At 58.9% G+C, this 18,028-nt stretch overlaps 3 protein-coding genes across 4 annotated transcripts; 2 read left to right on the plus strand and 1 right to left on the minus strand.

Moving 5' to 3' along the window:
* The first annotated feature begins 2,409 nt into the window (after positions 1–2,409).
* NR2C2AP (nuclear receptor 2C2 associated protein) lies at positions 2,410–4,241 on the plus strand. Its single transcript, XM_032203699.1, has 6 exons — positions 2,410–2,456; positions 3,068–3,160; positions 3,251–3,341; positions 3,431–3,536; positions 3,869–3,936; positions 4,097–4,241. The coding sequence occupies exons 2-6, from the start codon at positions 3,120–3,122 to the stop codon at positions 4,211–4,213; spliced, it is 423 nt and encodes a 140-aa protein (XP_032059590.1). The 5' UTR covers positions 2,410–2,456; positions 3,068–3,119; the 3' UTR covers positions 4,214–4,241.
* A 759-nt stretch (positions 4,242–5,000) lies between these two features.
* On the minus strand, positions 5,001–10,362 carry RFXANK (regulatory factor X associated ankyrin containing protein). The gene is made up of 10 exons (XM_032203698.1): positions 10,168–10,362; positions 9,417–9,639; positions 9,097–9,174; positions 8,300–8,380; positions 7,969–8,034; positions 7,696–7,796; positions 6,610–6,735; positions 6,061–6,127; positions 5,743–5,823; positions 5,001–5,379 (listed from the first exon to the last, which is right to left on the minus strand). The coding sequence occupies exons 2-10, from the start codon at positions 9,622–9,624 to the stop codon at positions 5,321–5,323; spliced, it is 867 nt and encodes a 288-aa protein (XP_032059589.1). The 5' UTR covers positions 9,625–9,639; positions 10,168–10,362; the 3' UTR covers positions 5,001–5,320.
* BORCS8 (BLOC-1 related complex subunit 8) lies at positions 10,363–17,999 on the plus strand. 2 transcript variants are annotated; one of them, XM_032203700.1, is made up of 5 exons: positions 10,364–10,438; positions 11,692–11,804; positions 15,898–15,962; positions 16,362–16,469; positions 17,457–17,999. In XM_032203700.1, exons 1-5 carry the CDS (start codon positions 10,402–10,404, stop codon positions 17,497–17,499), a joined length of 366 nt encoding a protein of 121 aa, XP_032059591.1. In that variant the 5' UTR covers positions 10,364–10,401; the 3' UTR covers positions 17,500–17,999. The 2 variants fall into 2 exon arrangements, with proteins under 2 accessions (XP_032059592.1, XP_032059591.1); XM_032203701.1 differs by lacking the exon at positions 17,457–17,999 and having other exon boundaries at positions 10,363–10,438; positions 16,362–16,473.
* Positions 18,000–18,028: the final 29 nt, after the last annotated feature.

Raw genomic sequence — 18,028 nt, forward strand, 5'->3', positions numbered from 1 at the left:
GAAGAAGGATGGAGAACGCAGGGGACACGGGGTGCTGAGCAGGCAGAGATGGGGACAGGGGTGGTGGCAGCGGGGTAGTCACCATCCTGATGCCTCCAAGGACAAGGGGGCTGCGGCGAGGTGGGGAGCAGCTCGGTGCGCCCCGCTCGGAGCGGAGACGCTGCCGGGAAGATGCAGGTGGGAGGAGGCGTGGGCCGCGGTGGCAGAAATAGCAGACCTGTCCCCCACCGTGCGATTAGCCGAGTGACAATTAAGGCTCCCGTGTTCCTGACCCAATTTCTCAGGCAAAACTCGGGGAGGGAGGAGGAGGAAGGTGCAGCGTGCGTCACGCACGCACGCGTGTGCCTGCGCGCGCCGTCATCGTATGATCGCCCGTGCAAGGGCACGCAGGTGCGCGTGTCCTCAGTGACACCCATGTGCACGTGCACACGTGTTCCAGCATGCACACGCGTGTGCACGGCCCTCACGAGGGCCAAGCCAGGAGGACGAAGCCCCCCCCAGGCCCCGCGTGCCGGCGCAGAGCCGTGCTGCAGGGGGGAGGCGAAGGCTTTGCAGCACTCTCCCGGTTTTATTTTTTGCTTTTGCCTGAGCTCAGAGGCAGCCTCAGCGCGGTCGCCGTGACTCATGCTGGCAGACAAACACCCGGGGAGGCTCGGGAGGGCTGCAGACCGCCGCTGTGCCGTTGGCTTTTTGTCACCTCCCCCAGTCAAGTGGCAGTGGGGGCTGGCAGGGGACGCGGGACACCGCGGGGCTGGGGCTGGCAGCCTCGCCGAGCACCCACAAAGAGCCGGGGCCGTGGGCAAGCGCAGCAGCACCATATGCTTGTGAAGGATCATTTTAAGCAGCTGGCGTGAGCGTGTGCGTGTGAACGGGGCTGTTTCTCCCTGCACAGCTGCTGCAGGCTCCCCACTGCTCCCTCGGAGGCTTGGGGTGCGCAGCGCGACCCCACACAGCGGCCAGGACCCCGCCAGCACGGCCAGGGGGCTGCAGGGGGGCTGGTTTGGGTGAGCAGGGGTGCTCCCAATGTAGGGACGCACCTGGGCAGGTGTGATGGAGCGTGGAGGGGTGCTGGAGAACACAGGGGGGCTGGAACATTTGGGGACGCTGGAGCACGTGGGGATGCTGGAATATTTATGGATGCTGGGACATTTAGGGATTCCGGAACATTTAGGGATGCTGGGGCACATGGGGATGCTGGAGAACACAGGGGTTCTGGAACATTTATGGGTTCTGGAGCACGTGGGGATGCTGGAGAACACGGGTTCTGGAACATTGGGGGATGCTGGAACGTTTATGGGTGCTGGAACGTTTATGGGTGCTGGAATATTTAGGGATGCTGGGGCACACAGGGATGCTGGAGAACATGGGGTGCTAGAATATTTATGGGTGCTGGAGCACACAGGGATGCTCAATCACAAAGGGATGCTGGAGAAAATAGGGGTGCTGGAACATTTCTGGGTACTGCAACACGTGGGGATGCCGGGGCACATTGGGCTGCCAGAGCACATGGGGATGCTGGAACCTTGATGGATGCTGAACATTTAAGGATGCTGGAGCACATGGGGATGTTGCAGCACGTGGGGATGCTGGAACACTGAGGGATGCTGGAACATTTAGGGATGCTGAACACTGAGGGATGCTGAACACTGAGGGATGCTGGCACATTTAGGGATGCTGGCACATTTTGGGATGCTGGCACACACAACCGGGGGCGTGAGGACCAGCTCCGCCGTGGGGCTGCTCCCGTGCGGCGATGCCGGGGCGCGCAGGGGTACCCGTGGTGCCAAGGTTCCCGCACCCCCCCGGCACCCGGCTGCCACCCCCCCCCAAAAATAAACCCCCGCAGCGCCTCCGGGGCGCTCCCCTCAGCCGCGCTCCGCCAGTGCCACCTACAGAGCTGGCCCAGGAGGGCACCCGGCCGGGGACACCCCCGGAGCCCACCCCCGGAGCCCAAACCCCGAGCAGGAGCCGGGGGGGTGATACTGGAGGTGGGGGGCACGAAGCCTTCGCAGGAGCAGCCCCTCGGGGGGTTCTTGGGGGGGGGTGCACGCCCCCCCCCCCCACCCCGGGGTGCTCAATGCTGGGGGCTCCTGCCCACTTTGCGCACCCCCTGGGGGTGGGGGGGGGACACGGCGCAAAACCCCCCCAAACCCTGAAGCGTGGGGTCCCCACCGAAGCCCTCAATGGGGGGGGCTTGACCCCCCCTTGGGGGTGCAGCGCCAGCCCCCGGGGTGCCGCATGGGGCCCCCCCGGCGGTGCTGTAGGGTCCCCCCCGCTTCTCCCCTGTCCCCCCCCAATGTCCCCCACCGGTGCATTGGGGGTGCCCCCCGCAAAAAGCCGCTCCCCGGTTGGCGTTTGGGGGGGGGGGGGCGGAGCGCGGGGGGGGGGGGCGGGGGGAGGCGGGTCCGGCCCCACGGAAGCGGCTGCGCCGTTTCCTGCACGGGGGGGGGCACGAGGTGAGTACGGGGCTGGGGGCGCAGGGGGGGTGCATGGGGTAAATGTGGGGCTGGGGGGCACGGGGGGGGCACGGGGTGTGCGCAGGGATGGGCGCGGGGGGGGTACGGGGTGAGTGTGGGGCTGGGGGAGGCACGGGAGGGGGGCGCAGGGGGATGCTCGGGGGGGTCACCATTGCTACTGGGTGCCCCCGTGGCTGTCCGGGGGTCCCCAGTGTTGTCTGGGGGTCCCTAATGCTCTCTGGGGGTCCCCAGTACTGGCCAGGGTTCCCCAAAGGTGCCATAGGGTGGGTCCCCAATGCTGCTCGGGGTTCCCATTTCTACTGGGGGTCCCCAATGCTGCTCGGGGGTCCCCAGTACTGCTTAGGGGTCCCCAAAGGTGCCATAGGGTCCCCAATACTGCTCAGAGTTCCTATTTCTACTGGGGGTCCCCAATGGTGCCACTGACTCCCTAATGTGCTCGGGGTTCCCATTTCTCCTGGGGGTCCCCAGTGCTGCTCAGGGGTCCCAAGTGACACCAGGTTGCCCCCACTGCCACCCAGGTGCCCCCACTGCTGCTTGGGACATCCCATTGGGTGCCGCAGTCCTGCCCAGGTGCCCCCAATTTTCTCCAGGTGCCCCCTATACCCTGCAGCCGTTCCCGATCCCATCTCCCCGCACGCAGCGATGCCCGCGGAGCCCCTGATCTGCGCCGACACGGCCACGAGGTGAGTCCTGGTCCCCAGGGGGGACGGGGTGGGGGACGGGGCCACGCTGTCCCCATCACATCCCCGGGATGGTGACACCCATCCCCGCAGGGTGAGCTCCGTGCTGAACCGGGACGTGAAGCAGTTCGGGAAGAAGCACATGTTCGACGCCAACGAGGAGACGTGCTGGAACTCGGACCAGGTACTGGGGTGAGGGTGGGAGCCGCGTCCCCGTTTAAAAACCCCGTTGTCCCCACCCTGACGGAGCCCCGGTGTCGTTCCTGCCTCCAGGGCGCGCGCCAGTGGGTCGCCCTGGATTTCCCGCGCACCGTCAAGGTCTCGCAGCTCCACATCCAGTTCCAGGGGGGATTCTCCAGCCGGCTGTGCACGCTGGAAGGTGAGGAGCTGCTCCTGGGGCGCCTCTGGTTCCCTTTATCCACGCCTGGATCCCATAAAGCTTTGTTATAGGGCCTAAAGCCATTTGTTAGCTGTTCCTAAAACTCCAGAGGGGCTTGGGGCCGTGGGTTGGAGCAGAATTGGGGTGCAGAGTGAGGACCCGGGGTTCTCCAGGACACTTTGGGAACCTCGCCCATCATTTGGCAAACCCGCTGCTCCCAGCCCCGCAGCAGAGCCGTGCAGGGAGGATTTTTGGGGCGGCTGAGCCCACGGCAGTCGTTTAGGGCTCCCCCAGCACCTCCCCGCGGCTGCCTTCACCCTCACACCCCACAGGCTGCAGAACGGGCGAAGAACTGGTGAAAATATCCGAGCTGTACCCCGAGGACGTTAACGCCATGCAGATATCCTTTTTGCCACTCGAGGTCTTTAGGGTACGATCCTACAAGTGCCTGGTGGCACTTCGCTGCTGCTAAAACAGGTTTACCCCCACGTGGGGGTGTCCCCCTGCCTGTTTTTTTTTGTGTTTTTGTTTGTTTTTTTTTTCCTTTACGGGCCTTGCACAGATTCCAGGTGGAGGAGACGGCTCTGGATAAGCTGAAGATCACCTTTGAGAACAGCACGGACTTCTTTGGGCGCATCGTGGTGTACCACCTCAGGGTGCTGGGGGAGAGGCTGTAGGGCAGCGGCGTTGGGGGGGGGCTGCTCTCCCAGCACCCTCATTTCCCCCCCCCCCTGCCCTGGGGGCTCTGCTGCACCCCGAAGTGGAGAGGGGACCCTCAACCCCCCCCCGGGATGGCCTTGCAGGAGGGATGTTTGTGCAGGGATCCACGGGCTGGACTTGCAAACCACCTTTGGTGCCTTTTTTGGGGGGAATGCAGCCCGTGCAGCCGGCTGAATAAACGGTGGTGGTGGCCCCCAGCTCCTTCCCGGCTGCTTTTTGGGTCAGAGACACCCCAGGACTGAGCCCTGTGGGGTTTGCCCTGCCCCAGCCCTGGTTTTGGTTCTGCTGCCGTGATGTTGGTGGCTGGTTTGGGCAGGGGAGAGGAGGAGAAGCTGCTCCCTCCCCGTGCTGGGGGCTCTGGCTGTCTCCCCCCTTTGGTAACCACCCCTGAGCTGCTCGGAGCAGCAATTTGCAGGCTCACAGGGCGCAGGCTCAGCTGCTGGCGGGGCCATGCTGTGCTCCTGGCTGGCAGGGTGAGATTTCCTGCAGGATTTTGCTCCTGCCCATGGGTATTTCCCTGGCCGTGTGCAGGAAGAGCTTGGCAAGTTTACAGGTGCAAGAGGGAGCCACGCTCGTCAATGAGGCAGCTCTGGAGAGGAATATGGGGGCGCCAGGAGGGTGCCAGCCTCGAAGAGCTTGGTTGGCCCAGTTCCCTATTAGCTGGTGCTGGGATGGGGGGCTGGCTGCCGTGACAGACCACGGGGATGCAATTGAGGTAAGAGACAGGGCTCCACACGGCTGCTTTTAGGGTTTACTTCCAAAAAAAATGCAATACTTGAATGCACGCACGAAGCAGCCGAGCCCAGAAGGAGCAGAAATGCAGCTGCCCTGAGGAGTGAGTGTCCCTGGGTGCGAGGCACCGAGGCCATGCCACCTTCCAGGAGTGGCCTAAATCCGCCGAGGCCAAGCGGTTGGTTCACAGCTTCCTCCACGTGCTCCTTGCTCGAAGCACTGTGCTGCTGCCCGTTTTGGGACCGCTGGGTCAGGCCACGTTGGTCCCAGAAGAGAGCCCCGCGTCGGCCAAGAGAAGCACTGGTGCTGCAGCGGCGCAGCGTGAGCCACTGTCACTCCAACCCCTTGTTCTGGAATAGCTTGAGGATGTGATTTTCAATAACCTGTTGGACTAATGAGGGGAAGAGAAGGGAGAGAGGTAAAACCCAGGGAAGCCAAGCCCGTAAGAACCTGTTTCTGCTGTGGGTAGGACCTGGGCACTCTGGCTCCTGTTTTCCAAGGGGAAGCTGGAAAATCCCTTTCTCCAGGGGCCCATCTCTCCTGTCCCAGTCCCGCTGCCAGCACAGCTCTGGTTTGGAGGGGGAGCAAGGGGAACAGGACCTAATCTGACTTCTCTGGCTCAGTTTCTCTGCATGGCAGAGCAGGGAGCTGTGGTGGAAGGTCAAAGAAAGCCCTGAGCTGGGCTGGGAGCTGCCTGTAGGGTCGCTGCGGAGGGAAGTCAGGGCTCCCTGCCACGTGCGGAAGGGACACTTGCCTTTCTTGTGCCCCAGGGCCACGGCCAGATCCATCGGGGTGTAGCCAGAATCTGCTTCTGTCGTCAGGTCGGCACCACGAGCTGCAAGCAGGCAGTGGCAGTCAGGGCGCAGCGTGCCCCTGCTGACACGGCGTCCCCTCTGGGGCCGGTGCAGGGTGAGGAGACCCCCAAAAAGCGCCCCTCCTGGCTGGGCAGCGCCCCGTGACACCCCCAGGCTGCTCAGGCTTTCCCCCCAGGCACGTCAGGCTCCGTCCCCAAGGCGGTTACCAACAAGCCACAACTCGAGGCCGAGGATTAAGCGCGGATCTTCCCCGTTACCTAGTAGGGCCTCGACACACTTGACGTGATTGCCGCGCACGGCGTAGAGCAGAGGAGTGCCGCCGTTCTGCAGGGAAAGGGAAGGGGCTGTGTCATTGCTGGCCTCGCACAGGGCTGTGCTCACACAGCTCCTGCTCCTCCCAGAGAGGTCGATCCCTGACCCGCTGGGCTCCCCTTTCTACCCTCTCCCAGCTCCGGGCTGAGTGTTTTCTTGCAGAGCGGCTCTGCGCGGGTTTTATTCTCTGTATGCAATAAAATAACTGTAATCCGAAAGACAACCTTAATTTCTGAGTGCAGTTTCCTTGTGGCTGGTAACATCACCACTGTGAGCAAGCGAGGAAACCATTTAAAATTATTATCTAGATTAATTTCTCGAAACAACTGCGTGAGCAAGTAAACGAGCGTCGCGAGCCTGGGAAGCAGCCGGGAGAAGCGCGCTGCTGCTGACTCGGCCCGGAACGAGGTGAACTCGCTGCTGCTTTTAAAAATGAGCTTTGCAGAGCCTCGTCTGGGGCCTGGTGTCGCTCTCAGCGCCGCGGCAGCACTCACCCAGTCGTAGATGTTGATGTCTGCGTTCCTCTCCAGCAGCATGATGACGATGTCGGTGTAGCCGCCCATGCTGGCCAGGGACAGGGCGCTCTCCCGCTCCTTCGCCAGCGCGTGGGGGTCAGCACCCTAGGGAGACAGCACAGACGTTAGCCCCGCTGGGTGAAGGAGCCCTGCTGAGAGGCAGGGAGCTTGGCACAGCCTTGCTGAACGCCCTGGGCTGGCTGATTGTGGAGCCAGGTCCTCAGCCTCGTGGGGAAGAGTGCGCTCCCCCAGTCCCCGTGACCTCTCCTTCCCAAAGTCCTTACCAGGCATGTTCTAATCAACAAAAGTCTCAGGTGAGGACTTAAAAGCCCTTCTCCAGTGTCAGTAAGTTAAGCCTCATGGCTTCTGTTACTCAGTTCTTTCCCCCATCACCAGTAACAGCATTACTGGCCCTGTCTAGAGGCGCCTGGACAGTATCTGTTCTCTCTTTTGTTAGTCCTCTACCTAAAAACCCGCCCTGTCCTCTGAGCTCTGTGAGCCGTGGACCTCTCCTGGATTTCACTATCTCCTCTAGCGACGCATCCCCTCATTTATTTGGGGTTCTGTTTGTCTTTCTGGTAACAAACTGCAGCTAAAGGAGCCAGCATTGGGCTAGGGTTTGTGTAACACGAGGACAGAGCTTCGGGGAGCACACAAGGACCTGGTCCCTGCTCACCCCCACGCAGCCCCTGGCTGCAGGCCCAGCACTTGAGGACGATGCAGGGATGAGTTCATTAACTGCAATGATACCTCAGCGAGCGCATTTACGGGCAGATTACGGGGCCCAAGTGATAAGTCTGATCTCAAATTACCAATAAGCAGATATTTAATTACAAACAGTTATTGCTAGCTGTGAGATAAGGCTCTTCATGCTCCTGACTTAGCCCGCAGCCTGACGGGGAGCATCCAGCAGCGTCTGAGCCATTAGCTCTACAAATGTGGCCTGTTTGGGGCCGGGGGAAAGGCTGGCTGAGGCACCAGGACAGTTCTAGACGTTTTGGCAGGCACTGGGGCTGGAGTTGGGAAGTCTCTTGTGAACAAGGCACTGCACAAATGTGGCCTTACCCATTCCAGCAGGTGACGGACCGTTTCGATCTCTCCAAAGGCTGCAGCCCAGATCAGCGGCGTGAAACCTCTCTCGTCACGTTTATTTACCAAGTTCTCCCCTGCACAAAACCCAGACATCTTAAATAGGAAGGTCAAAACCCCCCTCTGCTTCCCGTCACCCCCCTGTAAAGCCAGCAAAGGCTGTAAAACTAAGCCAAGGGTTTATCAAAGGGTGCTCTGTGAGCTGGCAGGACTCTGCATGAGCTGGGATGAGATCCCACAGACACGTACCTTTCCGAAGGTGCTCCTTCAGCTGGCTGAGCTCACCTTGAGCAGCTAGCTGGTGAATGGACAGCGCTAGGGGAGAGAGAATGCAACCATCAGGACAAAAATCAGCTCAGCGCCCATCATCTGCAAGGGGGAGCCCTGCAGGTGATACCCAGACAGCCCCAAGCGAACCCCCAAAAACCCCAGTGAGTAATTAACAGCTTTCTGCAGGCGCTGAGAACAAAGGGACAGCAACAGATGGAGGGAGGCTCCAGTCCCACTGTCCTGCTGCTCCCTCTGCATCCCCACGTCTGCAGTGTGAGGTGCAGAGCACGATGTGACCAGCTGTACTCACTGTCCAGCGTGGCTGGGAGGGCTGAGACCTCGTTGCCGCGCTGCCTGTTCGTCAGCGTGTTCGAGTGCTTCAGGGGGAAGCCTGTTCCAGAGAGAGGAGAGAGTCAGGGAACATTTCCTCCGTGTACAGGGAGGAACCAGGCTGACCAGAGGCCGAGTGCCTCATGGAAACTCCTGTCAGCCTAACGCGACTTATCCAAAGCTGCTCCCTCCTGTCAAAACTGAGCTCTGCACAGAAGGAATTATCCCCTTGCAAGGGAAGAGCCTGGGGATCGAGGTTTGACCAGCGTGCGGGGACCAACAGCTGAGCAGGGAAGATAAAACAGCCCAAACAGCTGCCCAAGGAGGGGCACGGTCCATCTGGGCCACCACGGGAGACAGGGATCTTGCACTAATGGCATAATTGCACACGATATACTGCAGAGGACAGCCTGGGGATGCACTCAAGTTCATCCTCGTATTTCCTACGCATGAAGAGCTCCACTTGGAAACCTGGGTGTATTTCCAACAAGCGACTGGTAGTTTAATTAGGAAAGTGCAGAGAAAGACTTTACAAACTCCAGTTCCTCTGCATGGAGCTGCAGCGACCTCTCACTGCCAACACAAGTCATCAGCAAGGCTTAGATCTGGACTTAGTCTTGCTGCATTTTGGAAGGGACCAAGAGTGGTAAAGGACTTTTTTTCCAGCTGCATTTGTGGGATGAGAGATCCCTTTGCAGGCAGATGACCTCTCCCATTCCCGTTTCCCTCTGGGGCTGCGCACCAGGATCTGTGAGCACCAGGCTCTGCAATACTCACTGTCAAGGGCTGAGAGCTCAGTGCTCCTCTGCCTGTCCATCGAGGCAGTTGAGGGCTTCAGAAGGGCGTCTGCTCCACCTGCAGAACAAGGATAATTGTTGGGGACCTTGGTGTCACTTCGTGGGGAGCAGGCTGGGCTCTGCGTGGCACAGCGAGACCTGGCTGGCTCGACAAGCACCTCACAGCCACCCCTACTGCTGCAGCGGGGTGAAGGAAAGCTGCTTTCACCAGGCTCTTTCCCTGTCTGAATCCCCCTGGAGGGTTTGGTTCTGGGTATGCCCTGTCTCAGCTGTCACCCCCCTGCCACCCCCAGCACTCACCGTCCACAGAGCTGGAGCACAAAATGTCCCTGTCCGGCTGCAGGAGCCCCGTGGGGACACCTCCATCCTCTGTGTCCTCGGTCCCAGTCAGCTCCCCCATGGCTGCTGCTCCTTCAGCTCCATTCTCACCCTCTTCTGGCAGCTCCTGGGCATCCTCGTCACTCAGGGGAGCCTCCATGAGACGGGCGGCTGCTTCTTCACCTTCCATGGGGGAACTGCGACACTAAAGCGTTAAAAAAAGGGAAAAGCTTCCTCAGGGGAACTGCCCCACCACCGTGTTAAGGGGGATAAACCTTTTATGGGTGAACTGCCCCATAATTGTGTCAAGAAGGGGACAAAACCTTCCATGGGGGAACCACCCCAAGACAATATCAAGGCGGGGGGGCAGCAGGGAGGTCTCCCAGGACACAGAGGGCCATTGTGGGGTGCAGGCCGCCCCGTCCCCACACGCAGCCATCGCTCCCCTTAATTTCGGGCCCCTTTTTGCCCCCACCACCCAGGGGCCACCCCCCTACCCCCTGCCACCCCCTGCCACCCCCACAGGCCTGGCCTCACCCCCAGCCCCCGGCCCCGCGAGGAACCCTTTCGGATCCCCCTTCCTCGAGCCCCGAGGGTCCCGGGGGGGGTCCCGGGGGGGGTCCCGGTGCTGTCCCCACACGGTGACACCAGGAGAGGAGCGGTAGGGGGGGGGGGGGCCGAGCCCCGCGCCCACCCGAGCCCTCCAAGCCCTGAGGAGGAAGGCGGCGGTTACCTGCTGGGGGCCGCGCTCCGGGGCTCCGCCAACGGCTGCGAGTGGTCAAATTTTTGGGGGAAAGACCCCGAGTTTGTTTTCTTTTTTGGGGGATCCCCGATTTGAGGGGGGAACCCCGTTTTTTTGCTTTTTTTTTTAGGGGGGAGCGAAGCGGAACGCTTGTGCCCGGGGGCTCGGTGCCCGGCCGGGGCGGGGAGCGGAGGCACCGGCGGAAGAGGAAGCGGCGGGGCCGGCATGGAGGAGCCCGAGATGCAGCTGAAGGTGAAGAAAGGTCGGAGCGGCCCCGGCAGCGCTGGTGGAGGGGGGGAGGTACCCGCTATCGCCCAGTCGCGACAGGCTGGCTTGCGATAGGGAGCCGCGGCGCCCGCGCGTGTCGCGATATGGCCCCGCAGCGGCCGCGCGCGTCGCGATAGGGCCCCGTAGCGACAGCATCTGTCGCGATAAGGCCCTGCGGGGCGGGAGAGAGGAGGGAGGAGCAGCCCGCGCCCCGTTTCGCTGTTTTGTTGGTCGTCACGGGGTCGTGACGGGGCAGGGCGGGGCGTGTCACGGGAGGGCAGGGCGCGACATGTCGCGACAGGGCAGGGCGGGCAACGCAGGGGCTGGCGAGGGGTCGCGGTCGCCTTCAGAAGGCCGGCGGGTCAGAGTCTCGTACAGAAGAAAAGCCCTGAGCCGAGGGGGATGGGGCCGGTAAAACAGACAGCGGGGCAGAGGAGTCGGCATAAATAAAATTAAAATAAAATAAAATAAAATAAAATAAAATAAAATAAAATAAAATAAAATAAAATATTCAAAGTGAGGTAACGTCCCGTGAGGAGCGAGCTGTCAGCCTGTGGAGGTGGCACCCAAAAAGGGTTTCTACGTGAGCGCAGGTGGGACGGGGTCAGGGGGGGATTTGGGGGGCTGGGGGCAGCACCGGCCCTTCCCGAGCCCCCCCGGCTGCTGTGGGGGAGCTTTTGGGGTGTTGGGTGGGTGTGTGGAGGGGGAAGGAGAAGGACCCCAAACTGGAGGCGGCTGAGGTGCAGGAGAGCTCGAGGGTTGGGGCTGGGCTGAGACTCGGAGCCCCCAGCCCTCGAGGGGGCCAAGCCAGCAGCCCCCCGCTGCCCCCCGCTGCCTCGTGGCCACCTCAAATTGCTCAAAACTTGTGGCCCAGTCCTCAAAACCAGGACAAACCCCTGCTGGCACTGAGCTGCTGGGGCTGGCAGTGTCCCAGGGCGATCTGTGTCCACCCGGTGCTCCTTGCTGTGGATGCGAGCTGCCTGTCGTGGTGGTGTTGCCTTCGCACCCTTGTTGACAGGCTGGCGATCCGAAATATTTGGGTTTTTGCTCTGATCTCTTTTCCTTTCCCCTGGCATGGCATCACCTTGTCCCAGAGCAACCCCTGTAGGGCGCTGAGCAGCTGGGGTGTGGGAGGGTGCAGCGGGTGCTCCCTGAGCCCCCCCAGTCCCCCCAAGGGAGCCCCTCGAACCCCACCTTCCTCCCCCCTGCTCCCTGCTTTCAGTAATTCTGCCGCTTCTCTCGTTGCAGTTACGGACAAGTTCACGGAGAGCATGTACGTCCTGGCCAACGAGCCCTCCGTGGCGCTCTACCGCCTCCAGGAGCACGTCAGGAGATCGCTTCCAGAGCTCGCTCAGCACAAGGTGAGTCGGGCTTCGCTTCGGCCTCCAGACCTGAGGCACAGCCAAACTCGGGCTCTTTTTCTGAGCTGGAACATCATCGCTATCTTGGGACGATGGGGAAGGAGGAAGGGAATCAGCCCTGGGGGCACAAACATTGTCTGAGAAGGGTTGAGGTGCTGTGGGACCCCGCTCAGCCCAAACTGGAGGGGCTGAGGAGGATTTGCACGTTCATCTGCAGCCCCCAGGTGAAACTTTCCAGGCCAACCTCATCCCAAAGCTCCCCAGCACCGGAGACAAAGTGCGGAGACAAAGAAAAATGAGCAGCCTGTCTTGTACGGGGAGGGGGGAGGAGGCAGACGTTAAATCTTATTACCCCTGGCTACACTGCAAGATTTTTATTTCCGACATAAAATAAGGAGGAGGGCAGGAGGAGGGAAGGGGGAGTGGGAAGAAACAAGTGCGAGGAGCCCACACGAGGCAAGGCAGGATAATGAATCGCATCTCACAGCTGTGTTCCTGCTTCCCTCCAGAGCACGGAGCAGAGACACTTTAATGCCAGCCTTGTTGTCCTTCTCCCTCTTCTGCCAGTCATGATTCATTAGGAGTGATGTCTCATGAATAGATTACTGCTTCATGTCTATGCTAATGCACTGTCAGGCCCCATTTTTCACCTTTGCTTTACAGCCCTAGTTTCCAAATTAACCTGGATTGTGACACTTTATTATTCAATTATTTATTAGCATTTTCTATACGTGCCTGCGTGCGGCCCTAGGTACGCAGAGATGTATGTGCACCTATAGCACACGCCGATGCGATTGCATCACGGGCTTCTAATATTATTCCTGCGCTGTCGCTTGCTCTCATTTAATCAAGTTTCGGGGAAGGTGGCCGGAACAAAAGGAAATTGAGCAAATTGTATGACGAGCCATGCAGAGGGAAGAGATCAGTTTCCATCACGGCACGGTTTGTCACGGGGACGGGGGCGAGGGGCCACGCAGCAGCACAAATGGAAGCGACAGCCGAGAGGCCATGCTGGAGAAGAACTCAGAGAGTTCTTTTTAGCCCAAAGTGCTGCTGTTTTCCACCTTCTTCATGTGCCAGCAGCAAATAGCAGGACGCTGTGGGGCCCCGTGTGACTGTAGCCAACACGTTAGGCTCCTTTGGCTTTTGCTGCCTTCATTTTCAGCCTCCCAGCATCTCCTGCCCTGGGTGCTGGCTCCTGCAGTGACGGTGCAGGTCAGGGCAAAGCTGCTGAGCCCTTTTTTTGGCTCCTGCCTTTGTGTTTACTCGTGCATCCACGTGGCGAGGGCTGGAAGAAAATGCTAAGAAGGGTAAGGAGGTGATTTGGTCACCGGGACGCAGAGCTGCTGGTGGTGACACCTCCTCCAGCCTCACCCGCTCCCACACTCATTTTTCAAAGGCTGCAGCGTCGTGGGTGGGAGCTTGCTGTCCTCCCTGCTGGCAGCCAGCGCCCTGCCTGCGCTGCCAGGCTGCTGGTATGGACCTTGTGGTCAGATCCCCTCTTTTTTTTGATCCCTCTCTCATTTTATCCCAGGTCCAGGCGCTGCAGTTTGCAGCAAACAGGCTGTGCCTGCCAAACCCCTCAGCCCAGGCGGCCAAACCCTTGCAGAGAGGGACGTGCTCGGTGCCCTGACGGGCCCGTTGGCACAGAGGAGTGTTCAATTTGGTGGGGGGGGGGGATATTTTGGGGCCGTCAGCTCTGCGGCAAGGCACTGGAACAGGAGGGTGTCAGCGGGGCTGCGCGCCGTGAAGGCGCTGTCAGGTTTTATCTACCTCAGAGCAAAGGCATTAGAGCAGGGTGGTTTTCATTCCTCGGAACGGAAAAGGAGAAAGAGGAACGGTCTGCCCGGATCCGTTCTCGTGTAATTTATTCCCCAGGTGTAAGTAATGGATGGAGGGAGCGGGATTTATTGGTGCTTTCCAGCTCTCCTTCAGCCTTGCGGCAACTCCGTCGCCGGCTGGCAGAGTTCTCCTGAAACCCAGCCTTTATTTAAAACTCCCAGGGGATTAAACCTAGGAAAAACCGGGAGGGAGGGAGCTGGGAGAAAAAAAAAGTTTAGGCGAGGAGAAGGTCACCTCCACGCCTTTCCAACAAGCAACTTTCTTTGATTTGATTAGAAATAATCTTAATGCCTCCCTCACCATCTGAAAGTCTCCAGGCAGATTTAGCACCTCGCTGATAAGAGGGAGAGCGATGCGAGGCCCTCGCTGCCTCCACGTGCCGGGGCTGAGCTGCTAAGCCCTGCTCCACGCCAAGCAGCCTGTCTGGATTTCCCCTGGTCTTTGGAGAACGTAGATCTCCTCGTTAATTTGCTGCCAAGCAGCAGGGATCTGTCATTAAGTGCTGTTGTATGTTAAGAGCTGGCTTTAGCTCTTAAACTGCATCCGAGGGCACAGCCTGGGAATTTCAAGAAAGGGCATGAAGGAAAGATTAAGAAGCCGGGAGCTCGAGGGAGAGGCTTTTTGTTCCTAATTAAGGGCATCACATTCCCGGGAAGTGGTGGGGATGCTGGGAACGGGCATCAGTGGCTCTGGTACTGGGAAATGATTAAAATCTGCTGGTGCTCAGAAGTGGCAGGAGCACGGAAAAGCGGCTGTTGGAGCAGACTGCATCGTCCCCACTTGCTCATAGGAGCTCTGCATCGCTGTCTCTGCCTTTCCAGTGTTGCCCCTGTGCCCTCGCCCTGTGCTGGGCTTTGCAGGCTGACGGTCAGCGCTTCAAATTGTCCAGAAAAGGTGGAAGAAATGGTGCTGGGGATTTGTTCCCTGGGGTCTCCTGCATTTCGGGGGGCAGAGCCTTTCACGAGGGCAGCCAGAGCACTGCTCTGCTGACACAAGCGGCTGAGCCAGCGGGATGTCAGGCTCTAAACGGTTGTTAAAGATCGTCTGGCACCTCTCGGAGTGAACAGGCTGAGGAGCTGCAGGAGATATCCGTGTCTTCTGCAGCTGCCTCTGCTCTCAAACCCTGCTCTCAGCCACAGATACGGTCGTGCAAAACGTGAGCGGACTGCGGAGCAAGCGCGGTCTCTGCAGGACGGCTTCTGGGGTTGTGAGTCCCGGGCTGACGTACCCTCTCCTGCGGAGAACTGCCTAGAGCACTGCATGTGGAGGCTTGTTTCTTTTGTGCTTTAGAGCTCTGTGGTCAAGCGTCCCGATGTAGGACAGGCTTTGAACAGCAGAAGTGATTTTGGACGCGCTCCAAGCTCCTACCCGACCTCCTTCAGTCACAAAAAGGGGCCCTTGGATTTCCTCTGCCTTGTAACTAGACCCAGCAGAATAGACTTGAGAATTAGCTCCCATGAGAACATATTTTCAAGAGTGCCCGAGCTACTTAAGGACTTTGGAAATAGTTATCTATTGAGCTACACCTCTGAATCGAGCTGTGCTTTCATTGTAATTTGTGTATTCGCTTGGTTTTCCCTTTCCTTGGAGCTCCAGCATGCAGTTACGTGCCACGCCAGAGCTGCGTGTAGTCCCTGGACTCGTGTGGAGTTCCCGGGGCTTCTTCCAAGCTCATAAAAAGAAGGGCACGGTGCTGAGTGCTGCTTGGGATCGGATAGCAGAGTTTCAGACAGCAGAACAGGGGGGCTTGTGGCTGTGAAAACGGTTCTGAGTCGCAGGTCTGATGAAAGGAGAGCTTTCGGTGCTGCAGAATAAACAATTTTATCTGGGTTTGCATGGGGGATTGGGGAGGGAGCTGGGTTAGCTCAGAGCCTGGACCAGGCCCACCGTGAGGTCTGATTTCGCTGGCACTTCCAGCCAGTCCTGTGTGCTCGGGCAGCTGCTGGCTGCTCGCAGCCTGCCTCACCGTGCCTCTTCGCTGCCTCGCGGGCACATCCAAAAACAAGGGGAATTTGGCCGGAGCATCTGAAAGGTTGGCCCGAACCAGTAGCTCTTCCAGAAATCCACACAATAAACGTCTCTTTTACATGCTGGGGCTCGGCACCCGGAGCCAGGCGTCGCAGGCTGTCGGGCAGGAGCCGGGATCCAAGCTCAGCTTCTGGTGAAAAGCAGCCAAAGCCCTCGGTAGGGCAGGGCTGGCAGAGCTCACCCCGTGCGTGCCCAACGCTGCCTGCTCTTTCTTCTCTTGCAGTCCGACATGCAGAGCTGGGAGGAGCAAAGCCAAGGAGCCATCTACACGGTGGAGTACGCCTGCAGGTAGGTGCAGACCTCTCCGAAAAAGAGGGGCTGGGCTCAGCAGCACGGCTTTGGGGCTGGAAACGAAGCAGCCTGCGCTTCGCTGGCACCTTCCTGGTGCGAGCCGGGAAGGAGCGGTTGGGGTGGGAGGCTCAGGGTGCAGGCAGAGCTCTCCGAACCTCGGGGGCTACGCTTTGATGAGGTGCCCGCTCGTCCCCACTCGTGTGTGCATCGCAGAGCTGCCAGATCTCCTGCAGGAGATCCACCCACAGCCGATTTAGTGGCTGAAGCTGCAGAGCGCTGCCTAAAGCTGAGGTTTCTTCCTCCCAGTCCTCTCTGCCAAAGCAGGGGGCTCTAAAACCACGCCACGGGGGGAAATATTAACCAGCCCTCCTCCCTCCACCCCCTCTCTGCTTGCAGTGCCATAAAGAACATGACGGACAGCAGCGTGTACTTCAAGAGCATCGACAGCCTGCTCAAGCACGCCATCGCCATGAAGGATCAGCTGAACGCTGCTCAGGGCCGCAGGTAGCGAGGGGCTTGGCACCGACCTGCCCGTGTATCTGGGCACCCGTTCTGGCTCCCAGAGGCTCTGGAGATGTAAAACAGCCCAGTACAAACACGCCAAGCGGTTATCTCAGTAATGTGATTCCAGGCTGTTATTTATAAGAGCGTGCTGCTTGCCTTCCAGTGATTTTTTTCTGGCTTTGTTTGCCATGGGAAGCAAATAATCTTGTTTACAAAAGGGTAACTGGAAAATAATTTATTTCCTTATTTAAAAAGGGATGTTTGGTTCCGTAATACATTAAATATTTGTTGTGTTAAAGGCATTTGGAGTGATGCTACTGAGATGGAGTAGGTGAGAGGCTGCCTTTGGTACCCTGTCATCCATGTGGCTTTTTCTGAGGAGAGTCCCTTAGAGATTAGTGGTGCTGACAGACGTGGCAGAAAGATTATGCATTTTTGTGTGCCTGCAGCTGAACTACAGCTACGAAAACATCTTCCAGCAGATTGTCTGAGCCCAGTGTATTTGTCTCTCCTGAGAACTGTGTTGGTGTTGGAGTCTGACTGCTTAGGAGTGAGAAGACTCCCAAATGCCCCTGCCCACCACGGACAGTTCTAAATGCCCATCCCTGATAAAACCACCCCAGCAGACAAAGCACCTCTGTCTCTGCAAAACAACTCCACTTTAGACGTTTCTGGTACAGGGTCTGTGTTTTCCCCCGCGTGCAGCGGGGTCACACCGTGCAGCCCTAACAGAGCATTTTTAGACTTGTTTCTTGTTTGGTTGGTTTTGCGGTGGTGTGGCTGTGACGATTGCTGTCTTGACACCCATGGGGGCTGCTGTGTGCTGCTCCGTAGCCTGCACAGCACGCTGAAAGGTGTGCTTGTCTTAGCAGCTCTCCCTCTCCGAGCAGTGAGGCTTTATTTTAGGGCTCCCCTGGTTCTTCACATTCCCATGGCTGCTGACGTCCTGCCTGCCTGCTGGACATGACCGTCTCTTTCTTTTTACAGCACCGCTGGCCCACAAGCCAAGAATCCTCCAGCTAGTTCCTGATTTCGGACAAGACTGGCTGTCCTCTGCCTTCTTCTCCAGCCCAGCTCCGTGCTCACCGACCACGTGGAGGAATAAGAACCCTTCCGCTCAGTCTGTGAAGCTGCCCACAGGTCGGCCTGCCTCGCTGTTCCCAGTAACGAGGTGCTGCACCTGAGCAGGCAAAAAAAACTCCTGGGGTCAGGACTGCCTTTGTGGGACAGCCTCTTTCCCCACTGTTCTGCAAAAAGGGAAACGGGGTGGTTCTGCATTTGTCCTTTCCAGTTCTTTCTGATGGCAGACTGCTACGAGGCGTTTTTCTCTCTACCTCTTGGCCACAGAAGTATCTCAGCAAAAACTAGGTCTTGCTTTCAGTATTTCGTAGGTGGCTGTGGAAAGACTTAATGTAGGCACACTTCAGCTTTGTTCGGGAGGCATTCTGCAGGGAGAGTTTCTCATGTGTGTGCCAGGAAGTGCTGAATTTGGTCTTAGTGAGAACAATAATAAAAAGGCAAAACAAATAAGTTCTGTCTCAAACCTTCCCCTCTTGCTC

The sequence above is a fragment of the Aythya fuligula genome, chromosome 26 (assembly GCF_009819795.1).
Source record: "Aythya fuligula isolate bAytFul2 chromosome 26, bAytFul2.pri, whole genome shotgun sequence".
NCBI classification, from domain to species: Eukaryota; Metazoa; Chordata; class Aves; order Anseriformes; family Anatidae; genus Aythya; species Aythya fuligula.

Excerpts from the sequence above, each read along its gene's own strand:
- BORCS8 (XM_032203700.1), top strand. The coding sequence starts at position 10,402 with ATGGAGGAGCCCGAGATGCAGCTGAAGGTGAAGAAAG. Across the intron at positions 11,805-15,897 it reads CAGAGCTCGCTCAGCACAAG|TCCGACATGCAGAGCTGGGA; the intron begins GTGAGTCGGGCT and ends CTTCTCTTGCAG. Across the intron at positions 15,963-16,361 it reads ACGGTGGAGTACGCCTGCAG|TGCCATAAAGAACATGACGG; the intron begins GTAGGTGCAGAC and ends CTCTGCTTGCAG.
- NR2C2AP (XM_032203699.1), top strand. The coding sequence starts at position 3,120 with ATGCCCGCGGAGCCCCTGATCTGCGCCGACACGGCCACGAG. Across the intron at positions 3,161-3,250 it reads TGCGCCGACACGGCCACGAG|GGTGAGCTCCGTGCTGAACC; the intron begins GTGAGTCCTGGT and ends CCATCCCCGCAG. Across the intron at positions 3,342-3,430 it reads CGTGCTGGAACTCGGACCAG|GGCGCGCGCCAGTGGGTCGC; the intron begins GTACTGGGGTGA and ends TCCTGCCTCCAG.
- RFXANK (XM_032203698.1), bottom strand. The coding sequence starts at position 9,624 with ATGGAAGGTGAAGAAGCAGCCGCCCGTCTCATGGAGGCTCCCCTGAGT. Across the intron at positions 6,736-7,695 it reads TCCGTCACCTGCTGGAATGG|GGTGCTGACCCCCACGCGCT; the intron begins GTAAGGCCACAT and ends CTGTCTCCCTAG. Across the intron at positions 6,128-6,609 it reads ACATCAACATCTACGACTGG|AACGGCGGCACTCCTCTGCT; the intron begins GTGAGTGCTGCC and ends CTTTCCCTGCAG.